The following is a 15166-nucleotide window of genomic DNA, read 5'->3' as shown; positions in this document are numbered from 1 at the left end:
ATAAATTATATTTATGTACAGTTGCAGTTGGAAGTTTACATACACTTAGGTTGGAGTCATTAAAACTCATTTTTCAACCACTCCACAAATGTCTTGTTAACAAACTATAGTTTTGGAAAGTCTGTTAGGACATCTACTTTGTGCATGACACAAGTAATTTTTCCAACAATTGTTTACAGACAGATTATTTCACTTATACAGATTATTTCACTTATAATTCACTGTATCACAATTCCAGTGGGTCAGAAGTTTACATACACTAAGTTGACTGTGCCTTTAAACAGCTTGGAAAATTCCAGAAAATGATGTCATGGCTTTAGAAGCTTCTGATGGGCTAAATTACATCATTTGAGTCAATTGGAGATGTGGCCTACCTTCAAACTCAGTGCCTCTTTGCTTGACATCATGGGGAAATCAGCCAAGACCTGAGAAAAAAATTGTAGACCTCGACAACTCTGGTTCATCCTTGGGAGCAATTTCCAAACGCCTGACGGTACCACTTTCATCTGTACAAACAATAGTACGCAAGTATAAACACCATGGGACCACACAGCTGTCATACCGCCCAGGAAGGAGACGCGTTCTCTCCTAGAGATGAACATACTTTGGTGCAAAAAGTGTAAATCAATCCCAGAACAACAGCAAAGGACCTTTGTGAAGATGCTGGAGGAAACGGCTACAAAAGAATCTATATCCACAGTAAAACGAGTCCTATATCAACATAACCTGAAAGGCCGCTCAGCAAGGAAGAAGCCACTTCTCCCAAACTGCTGTAAAAAAGCCAGACTGCGTTTTGCGACTGCACATGGGGACAAAGATCGTACTTTTTGGAGAAATGTCCTCTGGTCTAATGACAAAAATAAAATTGGCCATAATGACCATTGTTATGTTTGGAGGAAAAAAGGGGGATGCTTGCAAGACAAAGAACACCATCCCAACCGTGAAGCACGGGGGTGGCAGCATCATGTTTGTGGGGGTGCTTTGCTGCAGGAGGGCTAATGCAGTTCACAAAATAGATGGCATCATGAGGGAGGAAAATGATGTTGATATATTGAAGCAACATCTCAAGACATCAGTCAGGAAGTTAAAGCTTGGTCGCAAATGGGTCTTCCAAATGGACAATGACCCCAAGCATACATTTACATTTAAGTCATTTAGCAGACGCTCTTATCCAGAGCGACTTACATACTTCCAAAGTTGTGGCAAAATGGCTTAAGGACAACAAAGTCAAGGTATTAGAGTGTCCATTCACAAAGGCCTGACCTCAATCCTATAGAAAATGTGTGGGCAGGACTGAAAATGCGTGTACAAATAGTTATTTACAATGACGGTCTACCAAAAGGCAAAAGACCTCCTGTGGGGATGGGAGCTGGGATTATAATATATCTATCATATAAATATAAGACAAAACACACATCACGACAAGAGAGACCTAAGACAACAACATAGCAAGGCAGCAACACATGACAACACAACATGACAACAACATGGTAGCAAAACAACATGGTAGGAGCACAAAACATGGTACAAACATTATTGGGCACAGACAACAGCACAAAGGGTAGGAGACACCAAAGGTAGAGACACCAATACATCCCGCAAAGCAGCCACAACTGTCAGTAAGAGTGTCCATGATTGAGTCTTTGAATAAAGAGATTGAGATAAAACTGTCCAGTTTGAGTGTTTGTTGCAGCTCGTTCCAGTCGCTAGCTGCAGCGAACTGAAATGACAAGCGACCTAGGGATGTGTGTGCTTTGGGGACCTTTAACAGAATGTGACTGGCAGAACGGGTTGTATATGGAGGATGACGGCTACAGTAGATATCTCAGATAGGGGGGAGTGAAGCCTAAGAAGGTTTTATAAATAAGCATCAACTAGTGGGTCTTGCGACGGGTATACAGAGATGACCAGTTTACAGAGTAGTATAAAGTGCAGTGATGTGTCCTATAAGGAGCTTTGGTGGCAAATCTGATGGCCGAATGGTTAAGAACATCTAGCCGCTCGAAAGCACCCTGACATGCCGATCTATGAATTATGTCTCCGCAATCTAGTATGGGTAGGATGGTCATCTGAATCCGGGTTAGTTTGGCAGCTGGGGTGGGGTGAAAGAGGAGTGATTACGATAGATGAACCCAAATCTAGATTTAACTTTAGCCTGCAGCTTTGATATGTGATGAGAGAAGGAGTGTACATACTGTCTAGTCATACTCCCAAATACTTGTATGAGGTGACTACCTCAAGCTCTAAACCCTCAGAGGTAGTAATCACACCAGTGGGGAGAGGGGCATTCTTCCTACCAAACCACATTACCTTTGTTTTGGAGGTGTTCAGAACAAGGTCAAGGGTAGAGAAAGCTTGCTGGACACTACGGAAGCTTTGTTGTAGAGCATTTAACACAACATCTGGGGAGTGGCCAGCTGAGTATAAGACTGTATCATCTGCATATAAATGGATGAGAGAGCTTCCTACTGCCTGAGCTATATTGTTGATATAAATTGAGAAGATTTTGGGGCCTAGGATTGAGCCAAGGGGTACTCCCTTGGTGACAGGCAGTGGCTGAGACAGCAGATTTTCTGACTTTATACACTGCAGTCTTTGAGAGAGGTAGTTAGCAAACCAGGCCAAAGACCCCTCAGAGACACCAATACTCCTTAGCCAGCCCACAATAATGGAATGGTCTACTGTATCAAAACCTTTGGCCAGGTGAATAAAATAGCAGCATAACATTGCTTAGAATCAAGGGCAATGGTGACCTTTAAGGTTGCAGTGACACATCCATGACCTGGGTGGAAACCAGATTGCATACCAGAGAGAATACTATAGACATCAAGACAGCCAGTCAGTTTATTGACACGTTTTTCCAACACTTTGATAAACAGGGCAAAATAGAAATAGGCCTATAACAGTTAGGATCAGCTTGATCTCCCCTTTAAATAAAGGACGAACCGTGGCTGCCTTCCAAGCAATGGGAACCTCCCCAGAAAGGAGAGACAGGTTAAAAGGTCAAGAGATAGGTTTGGCATTGATAGGGGCAGCAACCTTAAAGAAGAAAGGGTCTAAACCATCTGACCCAGATGTTTTTTGGGGTCAAGTTTCAGGTGCTCCTATAGCACCTGGGACTCAGTGACTGCCTGCAGGGAGAAACTTTGTAGCGGGGGAAAAGAGGGAGAAGAATCGGGGATAGTCACATTAGAAGGGGTGGGAGATGAGGAAATGTTGGACGGGCAAGGAGGCATGACTGAGTCAAATAGGAATCCTGACTTAATGAAGTGGTGATTAAAGAGCTCAGCCATGTGCTTCTTGTCAGTAAAAAACCCACATCATCAACATTAAGGGACATGGGCAGCTGTGAGGAGGAGGGTTTATTCTCCAGGTCTTTAACCGTTTTCCAGAACTTCTTGGGGTTAGACCCACAGAGAGATAACTGCTATTTAAAGTAACTAACTTTGGCCTTCCGGATAGCCTGAGTGCACTTATTTCTCATTTGCCTGAACGAGAGCCAGTCAGCCTGAGTATGCATGTGCCAAGCCTTTTGCCAAATGCAATTCTTGAGGTGGAGTAACTCTGCAAGATCACGGTCGAACCAGAGGCTGAACCTGTTTTTAATTATAATTTGGGGTGTGTTTAACAATACACCTGAAAATATATAAAAAAGAAGGTTCAGGCCTCCTGGGTGGCACAGTGGTTAGGGGCTGCAGCGCCAGCTGTGCCACCAGAGACTCTGAGTTCACGCCCAGGCTCTGTCGTAACCGGCCACGACCGGGAGGTCCGTGGGATGACGCACAATTGGCCTAGCTTTGTCCGGGTTAGGGATTGTTTGGCCGGTAGGGAAATCCTTGTCGCACTAGCGACTCCTGTGGTGGGCCAGGCGCAGTGCGCGCTAACCAAGGTGCACAGTGTTTCCTCCGACACATTGGTGCGGCTGGCTTCCAGGTTGGATGGCGCTGTGTTAAGAAGCAGTGCGGCTTGGTTGGATTGTGTATCGGAGGACGCATGACTTTCAACCTTCGTCTCTCCCGAGCCCGTACGGGAGTTGTAGCGATGAGACAAGATAGTAGCTACTAAAAACAATTGGATACCACGAAATTGGGGAGAAAAAGGGGTACCTATCAGGATTATTTGTGAAGATAACATCAAGAAGAGTAGCCTTTTCTGGGTGTTTGGATTCATACCTTGTGGGATTGGCAATAATCTGAGAAAGGGAGTCCAATTGCTTTAGGACTTGGTCAGGTGGTTTAAGCATGTCCCAGTTTAGGTCACCTAGCAGGACACATTGAGACCTGGTGTAGGGGGCCAGGAGAGAGCTTAGGGCAGTAGGGTACAAGCCGGTGCTGATGGAGGACGATAACACCGAGCAACAGTCAACAAAGAGCTTTTTGAAAGTGTAGTACTTAAAACCAGCAAATCAAATTGTTTGGGAACAGACTTGTTGGAGACAACCGAGCACTGAAGGTGATCCTTGGTAAAGATTGCCACTCCCCCACGTTTAGAAGCTCTGTCTTGCTGAAAAAGGTTATAACCAGAAAGGATAACATCAGTATTCAAAACAGTCTTCCTTAACCACATCTCAGTAAAGACCAACACATCTGGATTGCCGCTCTGAACCCACACTTTCAATTGATCCATTTTAGATAATAAGCTTCTAGTGTTAACGTGCAGTAAACCCAGGCTTTTACATTTACATTACATTTAAGTCATTTAGCAGACGCTCTTATCCAGAGCGACTTACAAATTGGTGCATTCACCTTATGACATCCAGTGGAACAGCCACTTTACAATAGTGCATCTAAATCTTTTAAGGGGGGGTGAGAAGGATTACTTTATCCTATCCTAGGTATTCCTTAACCAGCTCGGGAGTTTTATTCCTCTGCTGGTAGCGTGACTACAGCTCAAGCTCATTACCATAACGCACAATGCGCAAAAATATTCCTAAAAATATTTAACCTCCACACATTAACAAGTAAAATAGCTCAAATGAAAGATAAACAAGTTGTTTATCTAGCCAGCAAGTCAGATTTCTAAAATGTTTTACGGCGAAAACATAGCACATATTTATGTCAAACCACCACCGCAGACATAGCTCATTAGCATAGCCAAGTAGGAAAAAATATGCAATCAACAAACGCAGGATTAAAAGAAAAATCATTTCACTAACCTTTTGAAACTTTTACGAGAGCAAAAATCAGTGAAGCATATATCAGAGCAGAAGTCAGAATTGGGGCTAGCAACAGTAGATGGGCCAGGGTGTACATACACATTTCCAGATATCATCAACAGTAGATGGGCCGGGGTGTACATACACATTTCCAGATATCATCAACAGTAGATGGGCCGGGGTGTACAGAGCCTTCCTTCCCTCCTGCGCTGTCGGAGTCTCCCGCCTGTTCAGCGCTATCAGAGCCTTCCTCCTCTATAGCTCTGCCGGAACCTCCTGCCTGTTCGGAGCAGCCTGAGCTGCCAGTCTGCAGGGAGCTGTCAGTCTGCAAGGAGCTGTCAGTCTGCAAGGAGCTGTCAGTCTGCAGGGTGCTGTCAGCCTGCATGGAGCAGTCAGAGCTGTCAGTCTGCATGAAGCAGCCAGAGCTGTCAGTCTGCATAGAGCAGCTAGAGCTGTCAGTCTGCATAGAGCAGCTAGATCCGCCAGTCAGCCATGATCTTCTAGATCCGCCAGTCAGCCATGATCTTCTAGATCTGCCAGTCAACCAGATTCTACCAGATCTGCCAGTCAACCTGAATCTTCCAGATCCGCCAGCCAGCCAGGATCTACCGGAGCCTACTACCTACCTGAGCTTCATCTCAGTACTGGGCTTCCTCTCAGTACTGTGCTTCCCCTCAGTCCCGAGCTGCTCCCCAGTCCCGAGCTGCCCCTCAGTCCCGAGCTTCCCCTCAGTCCCGAGCTGCCTCAGTTCCGAGCTGCCCCTCAGTTCCGAGCTGTCCCTCAGTCCCGAGCTGTCCCTCAGTCCCGAGCTGTCCCTCAGTCCCGAGCTGCCCCTCAGTCCCGAGCTGCTCCTCAGTTCAGTGGGGTTCTGGGTGAGGACTATTAGGCCATGGTCGGCGGCCAGGGTGGATTATCCCAGGACGCGAAGGGTAGGAACTATGACTTTAATGGAGTGGGGTCCACGTCCCGAGCCGGAACCGCCACCATGGACAGACGCCCACCCGGACCCTCCCTATGGTTTTGAGGTGCGTCCGGGAGTCCGCACCTTAGGGGGGAGGGGGTTCTGTCACGCCTTGGTCTTAGTATTTTGTGTTTTCTTTATTATTTGGTCAGGCCAGGGTGTGACATGGGTTTATGTTGTTGTATTTCGTATTGGGGGTTTTGTATTATTGGGATTGCGGCTGAGTAGGGGTGTTGTATGGGCTTGGCTGCCTGAGGTGGTTATCAATCAGAGTCAGGTGATTCTCGTTGTCTCTGATTGGGAACCGTATTTAGGTAGCCTGGTTTCGCTTTGTATTTCGTGGGTGATTGTTCCTGTCTCTGTGTAGTTTCACCAGCTGTAATTAGGTTACACGTTCCGTTTGTTGTTTTGTATTTTGTATAGTTATTTCATGTGTCACTTTTTCTATTAAAGTCATGAGTAACCACTACGCTGCATTTTGGTCCGACTCTCATTCTACAAACGAAGAACATCGTTACAGCCAGATCATTTGATGTACAGCTTGGGAATAATTATCCTTGTGTGTAGGAAGCATTCCAGGTAATTCCAAGTAAACTCCATCCAAAAAAATCAGGTTGTAGGTTTGGTGTTTTGATTTTGAGTGAAGGTTATGTTGCTTAGGGTAGCATCCTGTATACGCCCCTGCAAAGAAATCTAAGTTTGTCTAACTCTAAATCGATCTATTTTTAAAAACATGCTGAACAATGTGGGAGCTCATCTGCTCATGACCTCTCTCTCTCTCTCAGGTAACACTTTACTTGACACCAAGTGTCATAATATGGTCATAACACTGCCATGACCCATATTTACAACTGTTGTGACATATATTGTGTTGATTTATGGCTGATTATGATACCTACATAAGTGTCAAAACCAACATTTATTCAAATATTTTTTCCCCCGCAAAGTTTCCTTTCATTTGATAGTTTGTTTCTTAAACCCTTAGTTGTAATTATTTCCAGTCATTTTATTTCATATTTTAAATAACTTTCATGAAGCATTATGACCATCCTGTGTCACTTTACTTGGACTAAGAAAATACACTTTATGACACTGTCAGGACCATCATAATCATATAAGACAGATGGGCCTGTCATTTACATGTCCTTATATATTGTCCTGCTCCTGAATTCTGCTCCTGCATTCATCCCAGTCAACAGCAACAGAGCATTTGGGTAGGTACAATTACAATGATCATTGAATATGGTCAATAAAATAAAATATAACAATGATAATGTTGACACGGAAGCTACGATGTAAAGGAACCTTTTGCCTTGTGTGGTGGGTTTTGACACTCTTATGTAGGTCATAACCAGCCATAAAATAATGCAATATATGTCACAACAGATCTAAATATGTGTGCATGACAGTGTTATGACCATATTATGACAAGTTATGTCAGCTGTTTATGACACTGGGTGTCAAGTGTTATCAATGTTCATATGGGTAGACCTGTCTCCAGCTTTCATAATAGGAATGGCTCAGATATATACCTCTTCAGTGAAAGCCACCGAATAACAGCACTGTGATGAGTATTGGATGGGACAGTTATCATTTTTCAATGAGCAGATACAATAACCACATTTATTTGTTTAGCCCTTTTTCCTCCCCAATTTTGTGGTATCCAATTGGTAGTTACAGTCTTGTCCCATCGCTGCAACTTCCTTACGGACTCGGGAGAGGTGAAGGTCGAGAGCCATGCGTCCTCCGAAACACGACCATGCCCAGCCGCACTGCTTCTTGACACACTGTTTGCATAACCCTTAAGCCAGCTGCAGTTGTACCGTACAAATTGCGACCGTGTCAGCATGCATGCGCCCGACCCGCTATAGCCCGATGGGACAAGGACATCACGGCCGGCCAAACCCTCCCCTAACCCGGACTACGCTGGGCCAATTGTGCACCGCCTCGTGTCTCCCTGTCGCAGCCGGCTGCGATGCAGTGCCTTACCGCTGCGCCACTCAGGAGGCCGGTTAACCAGTTTAAAAGTGGATCTGAGCAAAGCACATAATTATCTCACAGTTACTTTGTAAATATCCACAAACTGTACCCTGTTCATGTTCACTGTGCCAATTGTTAATGCAAATTCACTGACTTTGATGAGATAAGCCAATCTAAATATACAATCTAAATATACTACACGTCTTAATCCTCAGAAAAGTGGCAAAACAGAACAAAGTTCAGATGTGCACAGAATGCTCTGATGAAACAATGATTGGCTCAGTATGTTATTTTGCTTCAACCATTCTTGGCTACATAGCTTTTTAAAAGTAATCTCGTAACAGAGCAACCTGATTGATTGATTTATTCATTAATTCTAGCTGTTTATACCTTGGTGTTGTTGAATACTATTTTCTGATTGGCTTGAAGGGCATTCTAGAGCGTGCATTATTGGGCCGGAAAACCATGCCAATATATCCTCCAAACATAGGCTTCGAGGGCATTATCACTTTTATACAACAGGTTAGCAACCTATTCAAATAATGATCGATATATTTTCATCATCGTTATTTTGATGAGTTCATTCATACCATCTCATCCTTCCACGGGATATAGTCCAAACACACATCTAGGGTTGCTACTCAAGCCAGCTGGTCGTTCTTTCTAATTGGTTCGGTTGCCGGAGAGTGGACCCAGTCGCTAAGTCTTTTTGTTCTGCATCTATGGACACGACCCGGTCGTTTGTTCTAAATGTGTCGCTGCCATGATGTTTGGCAACATTATTATCCCTTGCTTGCTCGCTAGCCAACTTTTGCTAACAGTCATGTCAAACAGTGCTGCCAGAATAACAGCAACGTAGCTGCATTTGCAATAAGCTGTTTTCTAGTGATGTTTATTTGGATACATCCATAACAATTAGCTAATGATACGCGATTTCACCCAGTACATAGAACATGTGCTCCCCCGCCAGGACACTGTTGTTCAGAGGAGCCAGCCAATAACACAGCGAACACAAACACTCTAGACTGAAGTTTGAAAGACTGCAAACTAACTGCATTGTTTCATTTTACATTGACATTTATTTCTATATATTCATAAAATGATGCTGATTCATGATTTTGACTGGCTGAGAAAAGCTGCCTGTGTCTTGTCCCGACCCCACACGTTCATTACTATGGGACAGCTGGAGATATTGAAATGTTGCAAATGTCAGAGACAGACAGCAAGGTTCATACAAATTTCCGCTATTGAAAACCAACTGCTAGTTTAAAAGAAATGGGAGATAATGTCTAGATGCTTTTTACAGTTTTAAAAAATTGTCTGGCTGTGCTGATGAAACAGTGGTTGCGCAGTCATAGCTTTAGCCGATGGTAGATTGTGTATTATAAACTGGGTGGTTCGAGCCCTGAATGCTGATTGGCTGACAGCCTTGGTACATCAGACCTTATACCACAGGTATGACAAAACATTTATTTTTACTGCTCTAATTACGTTGGTAACCAGTTTATAATAGCAATAATGCACCTCAGGGATTTGTGATATAGGCCAATATACCACAGCTAAGTGCTGTGTCCAGGCACTCCGCTTTGCATCGTGCCTGGGAGCAGCCCTTAGCCATGGTATATTGGCCATATACCATACCTCCTCGGGCCTTATTGCTTAAATAGGCACTGGCTGGAATGCGGTTTTAACCAATCAGCGTCAAGGATTAGACCCACCTGTTGTATAATTCCTATAATGTATGGTATAATTAAATTAAAAGGGATCATAGCTTTCACCTGGTCAATCTGTCATTGAAAGAGCAGGTGTTCTTAATGTGTTGTATACTCAGTGTATGTAACATATCTAATATGCTTGAGCATACAATAAAATTACATTGAGATGAAACCTCTGTGAAACAACATGTACTGCTGCAAAAATAAACAAACAATTGTCATTTAATCGTCAAAATCATTGAAATATTTATTTAACTGAAAGACTTATGCCAACTCAGTTAAGACATTTCATCTTTAAAAACATGTCAGGGACATCCTTGCCAAAAAAAAAAATAATGTGTAGAAAGTGCTTTTAATGATTCTAACGTTTTTCACTAAAACATTCTTAGCCTTGAACTTTAATATTAAATCATATATGATTCCCCACAGATAAGGTTTCACGCTCCCCCAAATCTGTTCTTCCACCTTGAGTTGCTCCAACATGTATTCCTTTAAAGGGTTTCTGTAAAATGATTTTTTCATAATTTCCCCTCGGTGACATCAATATAAGGAGCCCTGATTGATCTCTCAATGCAAAAATATGAAGGACTAAACTTTCTATTTACAATTCTGGTGACCATCTACAACCTGTTGTTTCAGATACAAGTGTGACACGCCAGCACAGACATATTCATTATCATCATTCCCACCAGAGGTGTTTGTACCATCCTCCTCACACACACATCATTTCTCCAAAATTGCTTTTGATCCTTTCAGAGCTCTTATTTGTCTGTGTGCAGTTATTGAGAGGACAGTCTGAATCCTTATATTCCTCCCCTTTATGTCCTTCAAACAACGCAACGACTTCAGCTCTGTCTACGTCATGCAAGTGAGAAGTACTGAATGGTGCCTCATTCCCCTCAGCTCCATGGCCTCATCCAGTGCCCCCACAACATACAGGGCATCATGTCGCTCTGCGCGCACACGCACGCACACACACACACACACACACACACACACACACACACACACACACGCAAATACAAACACTTCAGACAATGTACGTTGACCTCGCCAGTGAATCCTAGGTCTTTTAATTAATATAGATCTATATTTGATATACTTGATGTGATACTATTCACTCAAGGTAATACAATGCTTTGTTTTATATTAGCAAATATTCAAGATTAAAACATTCTTGAATGTCTTCTCTCATATACTTCTAAAGAGAACAAAATAAATTAAATCCGTTTTGTACATACTTACATGATATGAAATAACGTGTTTTCCTTTAATTTATGTATAATGATATTTAACATAACAGAGTAAAAGATTGCTGTAGTTAAAATAATCACACTGGTTCCCCTTGTAGTCGGGACAGTTGTTACAGAAAAATAAATGTTCGCGCAGAATTAAAAACTTGGTTGAAAAAATGAACCAACAAACATAAAACAACATATTGTACTTCATATTGTAAAGTTCAAGAACAACACTGATATGTCCTGTATCAAAACATATCTGTATGTGTAATGATTGATATTAAAAAAGGTAAACATAAAATAGCATTTGCCACAATTTGTAAATATTCTTAAAAAATACCCTAACCTCTTAGAGGGCAGATTAAAAAAACAAGCGACTTCAGCAATACTCAACATGAAAATATATACACACTTACTTCAAAAGCAACAACCAAAAAAGCAAGAATCTGAACTAGACTGGGACTCTCCTCTCTCATCATCTGGAGCTCCTCCCATTCCAATCCAACACTTCACTAACCCGTCACCTGCTCTTCCAATTGTAGGTGCTTTTGTTTTTGAACTAGCAACAACATCACACAATCAGCGAGCGCCTGGGTCTATGCACTCACGTCCTCTTCTCATCTCTCTCCCTGCTCTTGTCAGAGACCAGAGGTCCTGTTGCATTGCAGTATGTACATAAAGCACTGTCTGTCCATACAAGGCCTTGTACTATGGTCTAGTAGGTCTACAGATGGCAGGCTACAGGCTACAGGCTACATGTTATAGGCCACATATATGGGGTCCAGCTGGTCAGCCAGGAAGCCATCCCGGAGGTGCATTCTCTGCTTCTCTCCCCGAGAGTTGATGGGGATGACCCCGATGTCCACCACCACCACCACTCCCACGATCAGGTAGTGTTCCTCCAGAACCACGTTGGTCACCAGGGGCACCAGGTCCAGGGCCTCCTGCTCCGAACCATCCAACTCCACCACCACCACCAGGAGGTTGGTCCATGTGAACACCGCACTGAAACAACAGAGTACTTAATCAACATGATACTGAAACAACAGAGTACTTAGTCAACATGATACTGAAACAACAGAGTACTTAGTCAACATGATACTGAAACAACAGAGTACTTAGTCAACATGATACTGAAACAACAGAGTACTTAGTCAACATGATACTGAAACAACAGAGTACTTAGTCAACATGATACTGAAACAACAGAGTACTTCGTCAACACCACACTGAAACAACAACATACATGCATACAACAACAGTCAACATCAAACAAACGTACAGTACTTAGTCAACACTACACTGAACAAAAAATAAAGTACTTAGTCAACACCACACTGAACAAAAAATAAAGTACTTAGTCAACACCACACTGAAACAACATACAGTACTTAGTCAACACTACACTGAACAAAAAATAAAGTACTTAGTCAACACAACCCTGAAACAACATACAGTACTTAGTCAACACCACAGTGAAACAACAACATACAGTACTTAGTCAACACTACAATGAACAAAAAATAAAGTACTTAGTCAACACCACACTGAAACAACATACAGTACTTAGTCAACACCACAGTGAAACAACAACATACAGTACTTAGTCAACACTACACTGAACAAAAAATAAAGTACTTAGTCAACACCACACTGAAACAACATACAGTACTTAGTCAACACCACAGTGAAACAACAACATACAGTACTTAGTCAACACCACAGTGAAACAACAACATACAGTACTTAGTCAACACCACACTGAAACAACAACATACAGTACTTAGTCAACACCACACTGAAACAACAACATACAGTACTTAGTCAACACCACAGTGAAACAACAACATACAGTACTTAGTCAACACCACAGTGAAACAACAACATACAGTACTTAGTCAACACCACACTGAAACAACAACATACAGTACTTAGTCAACACCACAGTGAAACAACAACATACAGTACTTAGTCAACACCACACTGAAACAACAACATACAGTACTTAGTCAACACCACAGTGAAACAACAACATACAGTACTTAGTCAACACCACAGTGAAACAACAACATACAGTACTTAGTCAACACCACAGTGAAACAACAACATACAGTACTTAGTCAACACCACACTGAAACAACAACATACAGTACTTAGTCAACACCACAGTGAAACAACAACATACAGTACTTAGTACAGTACTTAGTCAACACCACAGTGAAACAACAACATACAGTACTTAGTCAACACCACACTGAAACAACAACATACAGTACTTAGTCAACACCACACTGAAACAACAACATACAGTACTTAGTCAACACCACACTGAAACAACAACATACAGTACTTAGTCAACACCACACTGAAACAACAACATACAGTACTTAGTCAACACCACAGTGAAACAACAACATACAGTACTTAGTCAACACCACAGTGAAACAACAACATACAGTACTTAGTCAACACCACAGTGAAACAACAACATGTAAGTCAACACCACAGTGAAACAACAACATACAGTACTTAGTCAACACCACAGTGAAACAACAACATACAGTACTTAGTCAACACCACAGTGAAACAACAACATGTAAGTCAACACCACAGTGAAACAACAATATACAGTACTTAGTCAACACCACAGTGAAACACAACATACAGTACTTAGTCAACACCACAGTGAAACAACAATATACAGTACTTAGTCAACACCACACTGAAACAACATACAGTACTTAGTCAACACCACAGTGAAACAACAACATACAGTACTTAGTCAACACCACAGTGAAACAACATACAGTACTTAGTCAACATACAGTACTTAGTCAACACCACACTGAAACAACAACATACAGTACTTAGTCAACAACACAGTGAAACAACAACATACAGTACTTAGTCAACACCACAGTGAAACAACAACATACAGTACTTAGAAACAACACCACAGTGAAACAACATACAGTACTTAGTCAACACCACAGTGAAACAACATACAACTTAGTCAACATACAGTACTTAGTCAACACCACACTGAAACAACAACATACAGTACTTAGTCAACACCACAGTGAAACAACAACATACAGTACTTAGTCAACACCACAGTGAAACAACAACATACAGTACTTAGTCAACACCACAGTGAAACAACATACAGTACTTAGTACTTAGTCAACACCACACTGAAACAACAACATACAGTACTTAGTCAACAACACAGTGAAACAACAACATACAGTACTTAGTCAACACCACAGTGAAACAACAACATACAGTACTTAGTCAACACCACACTGAAACAACAACATACAGTACTTAGTCAACACCACAGTGAAACAACAACATACAGTACTTAGTCAACACCACAGTGAAACAACAACATACAGTACTTAGTCAACACCACACTGAAACAACAACATACAGTACTTAGTCAACACCACAGTGAAACAACAACATACAGTACTTAGTCAACACCACACTGAAACAACAACATACAGTACTTAGTCAACACCACACAACAACAACATACAGTACTTAGTCAACACCACACTGAAACAACAACATACAGTACTTAGTCAACACCACACTGAAACAACAACATACAGTACTTAGTCAACACCACAGTGAAACAACAACATACAGTACTTAGTCAACACCACAGTGAAACAACATACAACAACATACAGTACTTAGTCAACACCACACTGAAACAACAACATACAGTACTTAGTCAACACCACAGTGAAACAACAACATACAGTACTTAGTCAACACCACAGTGAAACAACAACATACAGTACTTAGTCAACACCACAGTGAAACAACAACATACTTAGTCAAGTACAGTTAGTCAACACCACACTGAAACAACAACATACAGTACTTAGTCAACAACACAGTGAAACAACAACATACAGTACTTAGTCAACACCACAGTGAAACAACAACATACAGTACTTAGTCAACACCACAGTGAAACAACAACATACAGTACTTAGTCAACACCACAGTGAAACAACAACATACAGTACTTAGTCAACACCACAGTGAAACAACAACATACAGTACTTAGTCAACACCACAGTGAAACAACAACATACAGTAC

General features: G+C 41.9%; 1 protein-coding gene across 11 annotated transcripts in view; it reads right to left on the bottom strand.

The window, feature by feature from the left end:
* Positions 1–10026: 10026 nt before the first annotated feature.
* Positions 10027–15166, bottom strand: part of LOC118395203 (disco-interacting protein 2 homolog C) — a 282104-nt gene continuing 276964 nt past the window's right edge. For 10 of the 11 annotated variants that reach the window (XM_052463693.1, XM_052463692.1, XM_052463696.1 and 7 more), the window contains one exon: positions 10027–12054. In XM_052463693.1, coding sequence (XP_052319653.1) covers positions 11802–12054 — 253 coding nt within the window. In that variant the 3' untranslated portion in view covers positions 10027–11801. The remainder of the gene's footprint in view (positions 12055–15166) is intronic. The other variant, XM_052463704.1, reaches the window with a different exon arrangement.

This window comes from Oncorhynchus keta, chromosome 15 (genome assembly GCF_023373465.1).
Source record: "Oncorhynchus keta strain PuntledgeMale-10-30-2019 chromosome 15, Oket_V2, whole genome shotgun sequence".
In the NCBI taxonomy this organism is placed as follows: domain Eukaryota; kingdom Metazoa; phylum Chordata; class Actinopteri; order Salmoniformes; family Salmonidae; genus Oncorhynchus; species Oncorhynchus keta.
The sequence above is the reverse complement of the archived record's forward strand: the minus strand, read 5'-3'. Positions and strand labels throughout refer to the sequence as shown.